Source organism: Protomyctophum bolini (genome assembly GCF_963924005.1).
Source record: "Protomyctophum bolini genome assembly, chromosome: 5".
In the NCBI taxonomy this organism is placed as follows: domain Eukaryota; kingdom Metazoa; phylum Chordata; class Actinopteri; order Myctophiformes; family Myctophidae; genus Protomyctophum; species Protomyctophum bolini.
In genome coordinates this window covers 24,551,406-24,568,623 of record NC_137866.1, presented here as the reverse complement: position 1 = coordinate 24,568,623, position 17,218 = coordinate 24,551,406, and the positions used below count along the sequence as shown (strand labels likewise).

Sequence of the window (17,218 nt, the reverse complement as noted above, 5' to 3'; positions counted from 1 at the left end):
AAAAATAAAGGAGAAAGCCGCAAAGAAAAAAAACATAATTAAAATATGAAACTTATATATATGTGAATTATATAGGCCTTTGGTGTGATGTTTTGTTCCAGACTTTTTTTTCCAATAGATTTGCAACTTTGCAAAATGTGTTGAACCTCAGCCTAGCCCAGTATACAAGAAACGCTGCCAAACACTGACTGCCATCTAGTGTTGAATGATCACAAGCGTGTGTGGGTTTCTATATTTTTAACCATGATATTATTGACACAAAATGAATTGTTAAACCAACAATATACATCTACAAATTGGGGCAATTTGTAAGTAAAAAAAATAAGTCATATGCTGAAGTGACTACTGCATTATGAGTGTAGGGTTCCGATCATCAGTACCAACAGACAAGGCCAGAAATTCAACTACAAAAAAGAAGACACACTGTCCCCTACAGGAGTGGAAGTGACAACAGAATATGTTACTTATTGGTATAAGGTTTATCTAAATATAATCTAAATTTAAAGGACAAACTTGTGCTGTAAAATCATTTATTTTAAAGCAGACAATTTGCACACAACAGAAAGGAGCAAAGCATTACAAAACGTCTATGCCAGTCTAGTATTCTTCTCCTTCATCATCACCGTCGGTACTATCCGCCCCCACCTCTTCATAATCTTTCTCGAGTGCTGCCATGTCCTCTCTAGCTTCAGCAAACTCTCCCTCCTCCATACCCTCACCAACATACCAGTGCACAAAGGCACGTTTTGCATACATGAGGTCAAATTTGTGGTCAAGGCGAGCCCAGGCCTCTGCAACAGCAGTGGTGTTGCTCAACATGCACACAGCCCTCTGGACCTTGGCCAGATCTCCACCAGGTACTACAGTGGGGGGCTGGTAGTTGATGCCAACTTTGAAACCAGTTGGACACCAGTCCACAAACTGGATGGAACGCTTGGTCTTGATGGCGGCGATGGCAGCATTGACATCTTTGGGCACCACATCTCCACGGTACAGAAGGCAGCAGGCCATGTACTTGCCGTGGCGAGGGTCACATTTCACCATCTGATTGGCTGGCTCAAAGCAGGCATTGGTGATTTCGGAAACTGTCAACTGCTCATGATAAGCCTTTTCAGCAGAGATAACAGGGGCATAGGTAGCCAGAGGGAAATGGATACGGGGATATGGCACCAAGTTGGTCTGGAACTCTGTCAGATCAACATTAAGAGCACCGTCAAAACGAAGGGAGGCTGTGATGGAGGACACAATCTGACTAATGAGCCTGTTGAGGTTGGTGTAGGAAGGACGATCAATATCGAGGTTCCTACGGCAGATATCATAGATGGCTTCATTATCCACCATGAAGGCACAGTCAGAGTGCTCTAGGGTGGTGTGGGTGGTCAGAATAGAGTTGTAAGGCTCCACCACAGCAGTGGACACCTGAGGAGCTGGGTAGATGGAGAACTCCAGCTTGGACTTCTTGCCATAGTCAACAGACAGACGCTCCATCAGCAGGGAGGTGAAACCAGAACCAGTTCCACCTCCAAAGCTGTGGAAGACCAGGAACCCCTGAAGACCAGTGCACTGGTCAGCCTGAGGAGAGAGAAGTATAATAGTCATTGGGGCTTCAAGCCCGAAAAGCTTTGTATTAATTGTTCTTCTCCTGCCGTGATTTTGAAAGTTCCCATAAGGGTCATAACATAATATGAGACCAATTTGCCTGATGGGGTTGCTAGATCAAGATGTTGAACTCCAATGCCTTGAGTCTGATTTACACTAAACTTGCTACACACATCTCTTTACAAATTTGCCTCAAGGATATAAAATCCCTCTGACTACATTTAGATTATAGATACATTTTTGACATCTCCTAAACGTAGGTCAAATCAAATCAAATTATATACCACATTTACAACAATCAAAATTGTGCGCAACAACATAGTCACAGGACTTAGCTGTCAGCTAAGCTCTTAAGGAAAGATTGAAAAACCCCCAATAGTCTGAGCACTTCTAATTGTAAGGGGTAGACTGTTCCAGCGCCTAGGGGGCAGCAGCACCAAAGGGCACAGCCCTTTAAGTCTAGTTTTTGGGAACCTCCAGGAGCAGCTTGTCAGCAGTGACCATAACGTTTTTTGACAAATGTTTGCCTATTATGATGACATGTCCAGAATAGGGATGCTATGATTCATATCACAAATATTTCGCTGAATATTGTAATCGCAATTATTAATCATATTCATAATCATTAATCGCATTAATCATTAATTTAAGTTTTCAGGAAAAGTAAAATTTTATAATATTTAATGCCTTTGTTGCTCATTGTGCTCACTGCTTATTGCTCCCATCTTCGGACAAATAATATGTACTGACCTCTGAAGGATCTATACACTCTCTCCCAGGTCAACTGCAGGTTGAAAAGACCCTCAGCTCTGAACTCGGTAGAATCTGCACCTGGCTCGCTGATAACAAACTATCCTTACACCTGGGAAAAACTGAATCCATTCTCTTCGGATCAAATAGTAATCTCAAAAAGGCAGATGGCTTCTTGGTTAGAGTTGGTGATGATATTATCACACGGAAGGATCAAATTACCTACCTAGGTTCCATCCTGGAGGCCAATCTTTCCGGTGATAAGATGGCCACCAACGTAATCAAAAAAGTCAATCAAAGAACAAGATTCCTCTACAGGATCTCCTCACTGGTCGACAAAAACACCTTGAAGACCTTAACAGGAGCCCTTGTACAAGGTTTCTTTGACTATGCATCCACCTCCTGGTACCACAGCACCTCAAAGGCCCTTAAAACAAGGCTCCAGACCTCCCAAAACAAACTGGTCAGGCTCCTACTTGGCCTCACCCCCCGAACCCACCTCACCCCTGCCCACTTTGACAGGCTGGGATGGCTTAGGGTCGACGACAGAGTACAGCATCTTGCAATGGGTCTGGTCCACAAGATTAGATACACCACCAAGATACCCATGTACCTGTCTAAATACTTCCTTAATGTAAACGAAGTCCACACCCACAACACCAGAGGGAGTGCAACAAACCATGTACAACCCAGATTCGGCACAAACAAGGGACTAAATTCTTTTCGCTCCTATGCGACCAAAATGTGGAACGCCCTACCAACAGTCATTAAGACATGTGAATCCCTTGGCTCCTTCAAAACTGCTCTCAAAGGGCACCTACGGATGGCTGCAATTCGAAACTGGCCTCTGTAAAAGCTGAATTTGTATCTGGATTGTACTATGTTTTTGTATGGACGTGGTGTTGGGTGCCTGCACATATGCACACATGGCATCAACGCATGGTGTTGTGTGCAGGCGCCCTACACTCTGTCCTTGTACTATGGATTGTACTATGTTTTTGTATGGACGTGGTGTTGGGTGCCTGCACATATGCACACATGGCATCAACGCATGGTGTTGTGTGCAGGCGCCCTACACTCTGTCTTTCGTTTTCTTTTCTTTTATCCCCCTGTTCCCCTCACTGTATATATACTTTTTTTCCCTTTTCGCTTCCTATATGATGAATTCCTGTTCTGTTCTTTAACTACATAGAAGTGTCTATTTGTTTGTCTCTAAATGTTTTGATGAATTGAACAATGTGGACCCTGTTGTAAACAAGTGTAAGGCTTAATTGGGTCGTCCACTCACAGTTAACAGTCTTTGTATTGAGTTTGTGCTTGAAATGTACTGTAATTCTGCAAACTGTTAATAAAGATTTCAATCAATCAATCAATGGTGAATACGACCTGGGAATTAAGTTGGGCAACATCTAGGCCTACTGTCACGTTTGACTGACAATGGAATGCAGACGTGCGTGATCACTCCCAACTCGTAATGGGTTGACGTGCCAGTAAAAACATTTAAAACGCGACAGGAAAGCCTGTCGCGTCACACGCCTGACACTCGGTCAGATGTTGCCCAACTCAGCACCAAAGAATGACCTGGGTGTGAGAAAGCATTGGAGGAATGGGGAATGGGGTTGTACAATGTTCTGGTTGTTAACCCTTGTTGTTTTACGGTGACAAAATGTGGCCACGGTGCAACAGCTGACCAAATAATGTTTTTTTTTTTTATTGCTTATTTTCAATTAATTATGCAACCATATGTAAAATTATTTTTGTACACATGGCCGTTAAATCGAGTTTGTCTCAACATCACCAAACTAACTAACGGAAATGTTTAAGCTCATGAAACTACCGGTATAATGTTTTTGTCTTTGAAATTGAACAGCAGGGGGTGGCAGCTTTGCAGAAAAAGGGTGAGCCATCTCTGGCCAATCATCATAAAACCTCTTATTTATCTTCAATACAGGTGTCAGAAACTGTCAACAACCCCTCGCTATTTATATTTGGTTCGTAGACGCACATAGTTGGAGGGTGAAGACAAGAGAGAGATGGTGCTGGAGGTTGGTAGACAACAAGCCGATGTGGTGATATGCATGAATTGAATGAGTGAGTGCAGCGCTAGTCCTATTTGTAGCCTCCCACACCTGTGTGCAGGGAGCAAGCTGCCAGCCACTTAGCCGTGATTGCTGGATTGGCAGTGAGTCTCCATGGGCCTTTTGACAATATTACTATCTCACTATCGCCTAAGACAACTCACCATTTTGCGGGTCCTGTCCAACACCAGGTCAATGATCTCCTTGCCAATGGTGTAGTGTCCACGGGCATAGTTGTTGGCAGCATCCTCTTTGCCAGTGATCAGCTGCTCAGGATGGAACAGCTGGCGGTAGATGCCAGTGCGCACCTCATCTGAGGAACAGATTGTATACGGTATAGTAATCTCAATGATAATGTTATCCTAAATATTATTACCATATAATGCTCAGATATATGCAATACACTACGGAGCATTTAATGTTTTCTTGTTGTTAACTGGTGATTGTGATTCATATAGTTACTGTCGATACTGCAAATTGTACAAATATTCATACAGATATGCTCACTGTATAACGCATTTAGACACTAAATTCTCATATTAATTCTCGTACATTCCCTTCACTACCAATAAGATGTATATTAATTAATATTCCCTGCTGATAGATTGTACATTATGACTTTTTGAAATTTTTGATAGACTCTACATGATGTTAAGTCATTGATTCAGAGACACGGTGCAGATGATTCCTATTCCTATTTCATTGTTTTTAGTTTTTATTTTCATTCTTATCTATCTTGGTTCGCCTTTTCACTCTCACCTATACCTCTCCTGTGCTTCACTCTGCTGTTGCTGGTAGGATACAGGGAGCGAGTTTTATCTCATCTTATATCTTGCAACCTTAATTCTGACATTTTTGATCCAGAGCAGATGAAGCTTACCAATGACAGTTGGTTCCAGGTCTATAAAAACAGCCCTGGGAACATGCTTTCCGGCCCCAGTCTCACTGAAGAAGGTGTTGAAAGAATCGTCTCCACCACCACCTCCACGCCCGCCACTGGGCATCATTCCGTCCGGCTGGATCCCATGCTCCAGACAGTAGAGCTCCCAGCAGGCATTGCCAATCTGGACACCAGCCTGGCCCACGTGGACTGAGATGCACTCACGCTGGATGGAAAGTTAGGAAACATATAGACACTCTTGTTTTTAAAACATCCCGGCAAATCACTGGGGTTGGGAGAACTATATAGCTACTTGCGCTGATTGTTTGTTTTTATCGTGGAAATACACCATACCCACATGACGATGAAAACTCTGAACTCTGAACCTGAAACATAATCATTACACAATAAAATAAACAAGTCCTGGTCCTGAAGTGAAACGGGCTGGGAGGAGTTAAGGAAAGAAGGCTCTCATTGTGCGGCACAAGATATACCAGCACAAGATACCATGACCACACACCACCTGACAAGTTGCAAGCTTAAATTAACTCAACTACTCAAGACAGAATGTTCTTTCAGTTCAACACTTCATTTTCAGGCAAAAAATACATAACACATGTGGTGGCTTATTAGTCATCCTGTTGCCTGAATTTAAAACATGTGATAAACCATGTAGGCTACGGCAGGCAAAAGTATCCAATTCATTTGTGTCAGGTGGAACTACTACCGCTATGAATTAATACACACACATTTTATTACAAAGACTAGAACTTGGGTGTATTTGTCAGTTGTGGGGGAAAAAAGCTTGAACAGAACATCTGCCTTTCATGCTGAGGCCATAGCCAAGTCACTATGAAATGATCATCACAATTATAACCCAGAGAAAGCATGATTCACATTTCATCCTATAGTGCTACACCCGTAGCTCTTGAGCTAGTGTAAGCTACTAAGCTCACAAGAATACATCTCTGCTGTCGGGAAGAAACCAACTCCAAAATGTTCATTTTTCAGAAAATGAAAACCTTCTATTATGAAAACTAAGCAATACTGCCTCATCAAAGTTGGTGACTTTTTATATTGTCAATTACTTGCATGAGAGGTGGTGGAGTTAGGTGTTTAATTTAGCAGACGGTTTGAGGGTCCAATGGAGTTAAGAGGTGTTGTCCAAAGCGCTTTTTAATATACTACTTTTCATTGGTTCAATATTTTCGAAACAACACACAGATGTAAAGGGTGTTCGATAGCACTGATTATTTTAACGGCAGGACATTTAAGGATGAGTGCCAAAGAATGCACAAGTCACAGACTGTATAGCTGTCTGTGACAATGACAGTGTTTTAAAACATCATAATAAAATACTTATTTAGAGGAGTAATAACATTTAATAACTAAACGATGTGGCCAGCCCATATATATATGTTTTATTCATCTTTTAAGATCTGAACTTAGCTGCCACATGCACTTTGTCAATCAATGTAGGCCTATCCTTCTGAACATCAAAACAAGCAAACAAAAACATCCCCTGTTCATACTCACCATGTTGTCTGTGTATGAGAAGTCTCGGATGAGATGAGATGAACGAAAAAATAAGTTATTCTTACAGGTAGACCTTCAATGAGACCTGTGTAAGAAGTTTGGTAAGGAGTGTGTGGTTGGGGTGGGGCCTTATATAGTTCTAGCCGGCAAAAGAAGGGGGGTGCTGGATCCGATTGGCTGCTCATCACATGATTCCTTTTCTATTGGATAGATGGAGTTATCTTTTTCCATTGACACGCCATGATGACATATCTTTTCAAGAAAGTGGGACAGTCACAAGAGGGTGTCTGTATCATGAGTATAACCTCCTCTATACTATACCATTTCACTGGAATGTCAGACCTTTCTGCTTGAAAATGTTTGCCAAATTGATTTCTTATAGTAACAAATAGATTATTAACATACTTTGGAATGGGAATTTGTATTTAGCCTGTGACTTATTGGTCTTGAACCTTTTCACGGCAGGGTAAACACAGCTGGCCTGTTGTGGGTTTGTTTTTCATGTATGTGTTAGGTGTGCTTGCTTGCATGGATGGACAGTCTGTCCTGTACAGTTACATTTCCTGTTCGCACACAAACGGCTAATAGGGCAGGCCTTACCTTTATTTCAAAGCACAATAGCATGCCTTAAAAGGGTCTGTTCATCCTCTGTTCATCGGTGCACTTGATACCACAAATCAACAATCACGAGTGAAGGCTGCCTCTTACACTCATATGTTTCCACATGAGTATTTTTGATAATCCACCTCTACCTCCTCCAGATCTTCCAAGAAAAGCCATCAGTTTCCCAGGACATGGATATGCCACTTGCGTGTCAACACTCCAACACATATCACCACCCTCCTTGCCCATTCCCTATTTAAAAATAAATATATAAATATAATATATTCGGTTTGTTCAATTGTTCAAACCAAAGGGATATATGAATATTTAGATGTTAAACATCAAGCATCAAGTCAAAGCATTTCCAATGCTTGTAGCAGGCTCGGTTTCCGGATGAAATGACTGCGGGGGCAGTTGAAAATGGCGAGGGGACACATCTCATTTTGATATAGTAAAACAGTACATAAAACTTAAACTGAGGGGACAGAATTAGCAACTGAGGGTACCACTGTGCCAGGCACCCCTCTGGCACCTCTAGGGACTCAGGGAGCCAGGCCTGGCTTGTAGTAGCCAGCTGTGGTTTATGTGCATATCATTTGTATACATTTTTTACTTTAATTTATTCCATTGTGAACGCGTCTCACATTAACGGCAGATTTAAATATAACTATCCATACATTTGATGATGACAGAAAATCTATCAAGCAGTGTAAGATTTTCTAATTGAAAACCCTCACTCAATGAATAACAAGGTTGTCATTGGTCATCTGCATACATATACTGTATGTACTGTCTATAAGCACTTATAAGAGATTATGCATGTGATGAGTGCGTTACTTTCTACATATATACTTTATCTATGTTGGTCATCAGTGATTAGTCTTGTGCACAAGGGGAATCAGTCACAGCTGCTGCATACAGTAGTAGGTTATAGAAAGAGATCAAAAACAGGGGACAAAAGGACTGTACTGTACAATAATAGGGTGCACAAATAGAGTATAGACTTCAAAGTAAATGCCATATATTGTTGGTACTGTACAGTGCATGAGAAATAGCTCTTGGGAGTCATGATGGTTGAGCATTTTATTAATACACCAAATTGATCCAAACTTTTTCGACAACCAAATTAGCCTTTCCACAACAAAAAAACAGTGTGCATTGTTTATATGATGTGCATTTATAAGATACTCCCCGTTGATAGGTATCAATAGAAAGTAATTTAACAAATAAAACACTTAATACTCTTCTCCCTCCTCCTCTCCCTCACCCTCAATTGAGTCAACTCCAACCTCTTCATAATCCTTCTCCAGAGCTGCCATGTCCTCTCTGGCCTCAGAGAACTCTCCCTCCTCCATACCCTCACCTACGTACCAGTGAACAAAAGCACGCTTGGCATACATCAGATCGAACTTGTGGTCAAGGCGAGCCCAGGCCTCTGCAATAGCAGTGGTGTTGCTCAACATGCACACAGCCCTCTGGACCTTGGCCAGATCTCCACCAGGTACTACAGTGGGTGGCTGGTAGTTGATGCCGACTTTGAAACCAGTTGGACACCAGTCCACAAACTGGATGGAACGCTTTGTTTTAATTGTAGCAATGGCAGCATTAACATCTTTGGGCACCACATCTCCACGGTACAGAAGGCAGCAGGCCATGTACTTGCCGTGGCGAGGGTCACATTTCACCATCTGATTGGCTGGCTCAAAGCAGGCATTGGTGATTTCAGAGACTGAGAGCTGCTCATGATAAGCCTTTTCAGCAGAGATGACAGGGGCATAGGTAGCCAGAGGGAAATGGATACGGGGATATGGCACCAAGTTGGTCTGGAACTCTGTCAGATCAACATTAAGAGCACCATCAAAACGAAGGGAGGCTGTGATGGAGGACACAATCTGACTAATGAGCCTGTTGAGGTTGGTGTAGGAAGGACGATCAATATCGAGGTTCCTACGGCAAATATCATAGATGGCTTCATTATCCACCATGAAGGCACAGTCAGAGTGCTCTAGGGTGGTGTGGGTGGTCAGAATAGCGTTGTAAGGCTCCACCACAGCAGTGGACACCTGAGGAGCTGGGTAGATGGAGAATTCCAGCTTGGACTTCTTGCCGTAGTCAACAGACAGACGCTCCATCAGCAGGGAGGTGAAACCAGAACCAGTTCCACCTCCAAAGCTGTGGAAGACCAGGAACCCCTGAAGACCAGTGCACTGGTCAGACTGAGGAGAGAGGATAGTGGTCAGTAACAGTTCATTTTAAGGCACATATGACACCTGCATAAGCATTGCATGACATTAACATACATGTATAAGTATATTCATACATTTTTGTTCCACATGGTGTCAACTGTCATTAAGGGCTACAGTACTTGTCAACAGTGTCATGACAATCAATGACAAGCTCTTCTGTGTATGACATTGTCATAGTTACAATTTACAATTTAGGCATTTAGCAGACGCTCTTAATCCAGAGCGATTTACAATAAGCAAGAACAAAAAACATGGTAATACATCAAAACATAAAAAGGTCATCATGAATCCTACGTAAGCTTAAGAACCTAACAGTGCAATATATATCTAAGGAAACTATGTGTATACACTATAGTGCTATGTCTACATAAATTATTTAAATTACATAATTTGAGCCTGTGCATACGCCTGTAGGAGGCCGAGGCCAGGGCAAGCACTACGGCAAGTGCTGTGGGCTAAGATGGAGTCTGAAGAGGTGCGTTGTTTTAGGATGGGCTTGGTAGAAGACAAAAGATGTTGGAAATGTAAGGAAGAAAATGTCCTGTGGTTTAAGTACTGAGGAAACTTGAAGAATGGTTGTGACAAAGATGACCAGAATCTTCTGTGAGATAGCACACTTTTGCCACAAGGGGTCAGCAAGGCACAACGTGCATTAGTGACTGCAGGCCTTATCAATGCAGCCAGGCTGATATTGAGAAACTGGAAGAGAGTATGTACACAGGGGCTCACACAGATTGGACCCAATTTATGACTGAAACTGCATCGTATGAGTATTTGATTGACATAAAGAATATTCAATTAAATCCAAATGAGCTTTAATGGCATGAGAAAACATACGTTCACATTGCCAAAGCAAGTGTCCAAATACTATAAAGTATGAGTATGAGTGTAGACGGGTGCCTATTAGCGTACCGGTAGTTTTTGACTGCTTGTTGTGTTTTGTTTTTTTGTCCTATTCTATGTTTCAACGTGGTTGCTGTCGCTACTATGACACCTGACATTCCAGGGATCAATAAAGGTTATCTCACATTCAAATTAAGTAATTATACATTGGCCCATACAAAACAATTATCCATTTACATTGTACATCTACCAAAACAATCATTTATATACTCTAAAAACGACTTACCAGTTTGCGGACCCTGTCCAACACCAGGTCAATGATCTCCTTGCCAATGGTGTAGTGTCCACGGGCATAGTTGTTGGCAGCATCCTCTTTGCCAGTGATCAGCTGCTCAGGATGGAACAGCTGGCGGTAGATGCCACTGCGCACCTCGTCTGAGGAAACAAGAAGAGGTTTGACGGTTTTGAGAATATTCTGTTGATTATTGGATAATTGGTTTATTGCTTTGGGCACAAACGGCCTCGCCTCCCAGGCCTAGGCTATAATTATGGACAGGTGTGGAGGGAGAATTCATGCACCTACGTGGAGACATGTTTTTTTATCAGTAGCACAGAAGAATGAGTAAATGTTTGTATACTGCACTTTATTTCCAGTAAAAGCAAAGCTAAATGAATGCAACTTGTGGACATTGACTGGGTGCATCAGTGGGTTTGTCATTGAACTGTTTGAAAGCCGACAAACAATTACATTGCAAATGTAACTTTTCTTTGCACAATTTGATATTCTGACAGAATAGAAGAAGAATGTTTTGGTGTCCGAATATAAGTAACTATTGTATATAATTAGATTTTCATTCTTGTCTATCTTGGTTTGGCTTTTGCCTATTACTATCACCTAACACCTCTCCTGTATAGGTCTATTTCACTCACTGCTGCTGCTGGTATGATACATCTAGGGATCAATCAAGTTTTATCTGATCTTATCAACAACAACCTTAATTCTGAAAGATATGCATTTATCCAGAGTAGATGACGCTTACCAATGACAGTGGGCTCCAGATCTACAAAGACAGCCCTGGGAACATGCTTTCCAGCCCCAGTCTCACTGAAAAAGGTGTTGAAAGAATCGTCTCCTCCTCCAATGGTCTTGTCACTGGGCATCTGTCCGTCCGGCTGGATCCCATGCTCCAGACAGTAGAGCTCCCAGCAGGCATTGCCAATCTGGACACCTGCCTGGCCCACGTGGATGGAGATGCACTCACGCTGGAAGCAGAAAAGGGGCATTACAGCATTTTTAAATTGCAATCCTCTCCACTCAGTTCATAACATCACACTTTACTTAGATCATTTCACACCCTGTGTATCATATTATTTAGAGGAAAGAAGAAAAAGGGAAAACAGTGCCCTCTTTTCCTTTGAATTGAGTCAACAGTCTGTCTTGAGACTACATCATCACTAAACAAACCTATATATTTTACCTGATATAATCCATAATTCCATAAAAATGACCCACCCGCCTCAGACATCATGAAGCTTTTTGATTTAAGTATTTATTAACAGTTTGCAGAATTACAGTACATTCCAAGCACAACTCAATACAAGAACTGTTAACTGTGAGTGGACGACACCATAAACTTTTACACTTGTTTACAAGAGGGTCCGCCGTGTTTACAAGAGGGTCCACCGAGCTAAATTAATTTAGTCCCTTGTTTGTGCCGAATCTGGGTTGCACATGGTTTGTTGAACTCCCTCTGGTGTTGTGGGTGTGGACTTGACATTAAGGAAGCATTTAGACAGGTACATGGGTATGTTGGTGGTGTATCGAATCTTGTGGACCAGACCCATTGCAAGATGCTGTACTCTGTCGTCAACCCTAAGCCATTCCAGCCTGTCAAAGTGGGCAGGGGTGAGGTGGGTTCGGGGGGGAGTGAGGCCCAGTGGTAGCATGGTCAGTTTGTTTTGGGAAGTCTGGAGCCTTGTTTTAAGGTTTATAATGAAAACCTTGAGTCTAAACAGTATATTTCCAAAATCATCTTTTGACTAGGCTACTAGTACTATAGTAGGCCTACTATGTAGGCTGAAAATTACATTTAAGACCAACACATTTCCATTATAGCCTACTTTAGCAACCAATTGTTTTCTAGCACACAATAATGCACCCAAGCAGAGAACAGATCATCTGGGTCATGTAGAGGCTACTCTGCCTCTTTAGAATACCATAGAGACTGGTTGATTGATTGATTCATCATAAAAGGAGGTAAACTGGGAAGAAATATAAACAGTGAGGGGGAAAGGGGTGGGGGATTCAGATAAGATTTTAGGGGCCAGTTTTGAATTGCAGCCAGTACCGTAGGTGCCCTTTGAGAGCGGTTTTGAAGGAGTCAAGGAATTCACATTCACATGTCTTAATGACTGTTGGTAGGGCGTTTGTTTATGCCGAATCTGGGTTGCACATGGTTTGTTGAACTGTTCAACAAACCATGTGCAACCCATATTGTTGTGGGTGTGGAGCCTGGACTTGGTTTAGACAGGTAGGCTTATACTGGGTATCTTGGTGGTGTATAGCGAGTCGTGTAGGCTACGGACCACACCCATTGCAAGATGCTGTAGGCCATACTCTGTCCGAATCTGTCGTCAACCCTAAGCCATTCCAACCTATCAAAATGGGCAGGGTGAGGTGGGACCACCACATCTTCCACATTTTTCACCACGATTAAATGCACATTATGTTACTTTTGCAGTAGAAAAGACAAGTATTTTAGAATAGGTAGAAGAATATTTATTTGATATAATGCGTCGTGGTCAAGATTAACTATAAATTAATATTTTTCAATAGGCCTTAAAATATTCCAGAATAATAGACAATGTATAGCCTAGATCAAAATTGCATATAGGTCTGCAGTCTATATTGGCAAAATGGCTGACAAACTACCGTTATAGCCTATACGAAGGAGCCGAGGTAGGCTATGAGCAATTGAATCCGTGCCACGGATTCATTGTTAATCTTGACAAAGGTTTCGCAATGGTGGCGATATAAAGCAATACATTTGAATTAAAAATAACGGGCTAGATGGTGCAATGCGTAATCTATTTTACAGACTATGCAATGATGTGACAGCTAGGCATGCAGCACAGCAGGTGACAATGGGCTTGAGGGAGGCGCTCAGAAAAAAAGCTCCTATACAGCAATAAAAAGCATTCCATTAAACCCGCCCAAATAAATAAAAACAATTAAACCAAAGGAACCCCAGTCCACAGTGTAATAAATATGTGGTCGTAGGCATATACGTACCATGATTGCTTGTCGAGATTATGCAATGTAATATCACAAGGCTAGTGCGGTGCTTCTTCTGCAGGAGTGGGGTGAGGGTCTGACGCAAATCTGATAATCTGCGTCAAACAGGCTACAGTATAGCTGTCTGAGGGGGGCACGTGTACACATGAGCCAACCAGCGGCCGGCCACCTGCTTGATTGCCTACATAGCAGAAAATACCCTTTAATACCTAAATGATTTATTTTTTCGCTAGTCAAGAGAACCGCAGTTGCTCTCTCTCTATCTAGCTCTTAGACTATTCAATAGCTTACCATATACACAAAGCCTATAAACAGTTTTGTCATTCATCTGAAAATATTTTGAGTTTGGAGTCGGACCACATGCAGCTATAAAAGTGTGCTCGCATCAGTCCATCGATCGAAGGGCGCAGGTCTCGGCTATAGATATCCCACAGTTCCCACTGCAGGGCCTGCAAACCTCGGAAGGCATGCAGGCATAGGCTATAGCCAATTGGAATGTAAAAAAATCACACCTGTGTGAACCAAGTGGTGCAACTCCCCTCCCTCTCTCTCTCTCTCTCTCTCTCTCTCTCTCTCTCTCTCTCTCTCTCTCTCTCTCATTAGAGACACAGCACTACCCATCTCTCTGTTTCTGGCGCCCCCTACTGGTATAACTATGTAACATACTCGTGCTCATACAGGTACACAGGTACACAGGTACACGGACAAAGCTGGATGTAGAAGTGGTTGCACCACTTAAAAAATCACACCCGTATGTATGGGGAATGTCCCCAACTCACTTGTGACGTGGATATCTCTTTAAGACACACCACCAGTTGTACTGGCACGCACGGGTATATAGCCTAAGGCCCAGGTGTGCGTGATTACACTGATTTGTTGATCTCCACTGAGCAGTCCAAGACGTGGTCTCCTCAAGTGCAGAGCAAGTTATCCAGAGTAGATAACGCTTACCAAATACCAATGACAGTGGGCTCCAGATCTACAAAGACAGCCCTGGGAACATGCTTTCCAGCCCCAGTCTCACTGAAAAAGGTGTTGAAAGAATCGTCTCCTCCTCCAATGGTCTTGTCACTGGGCATCTGTCCGTCCGGCTGGATCCCATGCTCCAGAGAGTCCAGACAGTAGAGCTCCCAGCAGGCATTGCCAATCTGGACACCTGCCTGGCCCACGTGGATGGAGAATGGAGATGTACTCACGCTGGAAGAGAGAACTACATTGTTTGACTCAAGTTCAACAGAACACAGACGGTATAAAATGTGAGTGAGACAATTCAAGTTTAACCAGTTTCTAATTACATAGTTGTATTGGAAACATGGTCATGGTTAAGTGTCGCATAAAGCTTTGAATATGAATGAATGTCAGGATTTAGAAGGCATTTGTAGAATCGTCCTCAGGTCTAAATAGGTTAAACAGCAGACCTATTAGAAAGCAAATGACGAGAACAATTAATGCAGTATAAGTGTCCAATGGCCATTTACCAATAGCAACAGGCATATTTAATGACTGGCAGGTGGCCATGCTGACAGTGCATTAAATACATTCCATCTATCAGCCCATGGATAGGGTTTCTTTGGACAAGGTCCATTTGATGAAGAAGAGCTCTGTGTCTACACATCACCCATGAGCTATACTACCATGATGAGCAAGGACCAGTAGCCTATAGGATAAGATAAAGATAGGATAAGCCTACCTCAACCTCCAGCCCATTGTGAGTATAGTAGTGGTTGGAAGCGTATTATTCATTCTAACCACACCAGTGTTACCGCATATGTCTACTTATTATATGTGATTATGTGACTTTGGGCTTGTTTATCTGTTATCTCTAAAATTGCTTGTAAATTTGGCTTTGTTGTATGCAGGCATCGGGTCTGGCAAGTCAAGCACCCCCAAATCAACGTGTAGCACTAGCTTTACAGATTTGTGTTGTTAATATGTTTAGGAAAATCTGCTCAAACATTACTCTTTAACCTGCTTTTTACTAAGACTAACTTTACAAAGATGCCCAGAAAATCGGGATGAACCTGTGTAGTTTATGGCTGCTCCGTAGTAGTGGCAACATTCAACAAACGGAATGTCAAAAAATAGACCACGGTGGCTGAGAGTGAGACCAGAGCCATAGAGTAATGGTTGAGATGAAGCAGCGCAAGGTCCTAAAAGATACATAACGTCAGTCTTACACAATACCCAATCTTTAATAATACTTTTTTTTATTTAAAGGGTTTTGATTGTCAACCTTTTGTTCTGGCATGGCTTTACAATGCATGTCACCTGATTCAGTTAACTTATAAATTATAGTTTTAATTAAAACAATCATAAATTGCTGTTGCTGAATGTACTTCTCATAGCCTTTCTCTTCTTAGTTCTTTCTTCTTCACTAGACACTAGTATCTAGTGTCTTCTGTAGGCCGCCTAATGGAGGTTAAACTGTTCAGTCATGTAGATGAGGGATATGTGGGCCAGAGTTACAGATTCCCAACCCCCTCTCAATCCCTCGTCCCAAGAACTTGCCGTTGCTAGGAGATGGTGGACAACGGAGTCGCCAATACAGCCTATATCCACATAAACCGCCTCCCTTTAGCCTGGTAGTCACATGACTACGCTGAAATAGCAGCACACTAACAAGCAACATTTCAGCTGCCCCGGGGGGGGGGGGGGGGGGGGGGGCTGCCTAGATCATTCTCTGCCCACTTGCCTTGTGTCCAAGGAGACAAGTGAGCTTGTGACAAATACATAATTCAACCTACCTATGTATAGAAATGTTGAGTCTGAATATTTAGACTACTATACTAGTAGTCTCATTAATAAGATTACACTCACATTATTTGTATGTTGGGCAGCTATCTATGACCTCCTAAATACAAGTTCAATGTGTAACGTACCCCCTGTGCTCATAATATACAGCAAGTGCAATAATTAATATTTAATATTTTTGAATATCAGGGCCACTTTGTTTGGTGTCATATGTTCTCCATGCAGGATTGAGTGCAGGCCGGGTTCTTTCATTCAGCGGAGGACCACTCCTATCTTGAACTTGAACATCCTCCTCTCTCCTCTCAGCATTCAGCTGTCCAGCTAGGCCACTCCCCCTCCCTGTCTCACAGCTGCTCTTCCCTCCCCGCAGGCACACTGTCGCGCGCAGACGCGTCAGAAGAACCTGATGCCCTTCTTCTTCGTGGGGTTTTTAGACAGCTGGTGGATGGAAAAGAAGCTCCACCGCCGTGGCTGACTGATGCGGAGGAGAGCGCGTCCGGGAAGCTGTCCGTCGCGTCAGTCAGCCGCGGAGGTGGAGCTTCTTTTCCATCCACCAGCTGTCTAAAAACCCCACGAAGAAGAAGGGCTTCAGGTTCTTCTGACGCGTCTGCGCGCGACAGTGTGCCTGTACTGTCTG

At 42.7% G+C, this 17,218-nt stretch overlaps 2 protein-coding genes across 2 annotated transcripts; both read right to left on the bottom strand.

Annotated features, from left to right (window-relative positions):
• Positions 1-483: 483 nt before the first annotated feature.
• LOC308315799 (tubulin alpha-1C chain-like) lies at positions 484-6,937 on the bottom strand. The gene is made up of 4 exons (XM_080763951.1): positions 6,844-6,937; positions 5,308-5,533; positions 4,592-4,740; positions 484-1,572 (listed from the first exon to the last, which is right to left on the bottom strand). Exons 1-4 carry the CDS (start codon positions 6,844-6,846, stop codon positions 598-600), a joined length of 1,353 nt encoding a protein of 450 aa, XP_080620077.1. The 5' UTR covers positions 6,847-6,937; the 3' UTR covers positions 484-597.
• A 1,744-nt stretch (positions 6,938-8,681) lies between these two features.
• On the bottom strand, positions 8,682-13,886 carry LOC308316363 (tubulin alpha chain; the record flags this gene model as incomplete). The annotated part of the gene is made up of 4 exons (XM_080764936.1): positions 13,828-13,886; positions 11,576-11,798; positions 10,822-10,970; positions 8,682-9,662 (listed from the first exon to the last, which is right to left on the bottom strand). Exons 1-4 carry the CDS (start codon positions 13,828-13,830, stop codon positions 8,682-8,684), a joined length of 1,356 nt encoding a protein of 451 aa, XP_080621062.1. The 5' UTR covers positions 13,831-13,886.
• Between the last annotated feature and the right edge of the window lie 3,332 nt (positions 13,887-17,218).

What these genes read in the sequence shown, in the direction of transcription:
- LOC308315799 (XM_080763951.1), bottom strand. An exon ending in CCTGGAACCAACTGTCATTG is followed by an intron (nt 4,741 to 5,307) that starts GTAAGCTTCATC and finishes TCTGTTCCTCAG; the next exon opens with ATGAGGTGCGCACTGGCATC. An exon ending in TGGACAGGACCCGCAAAATG is followed by an intron (nt 1,573 to 4,591) that starts GTGAGTTGTCTT and finishes CTCTCTCCTCAG; the next exon opens with GCTGACCAGTGCACTGGTCT.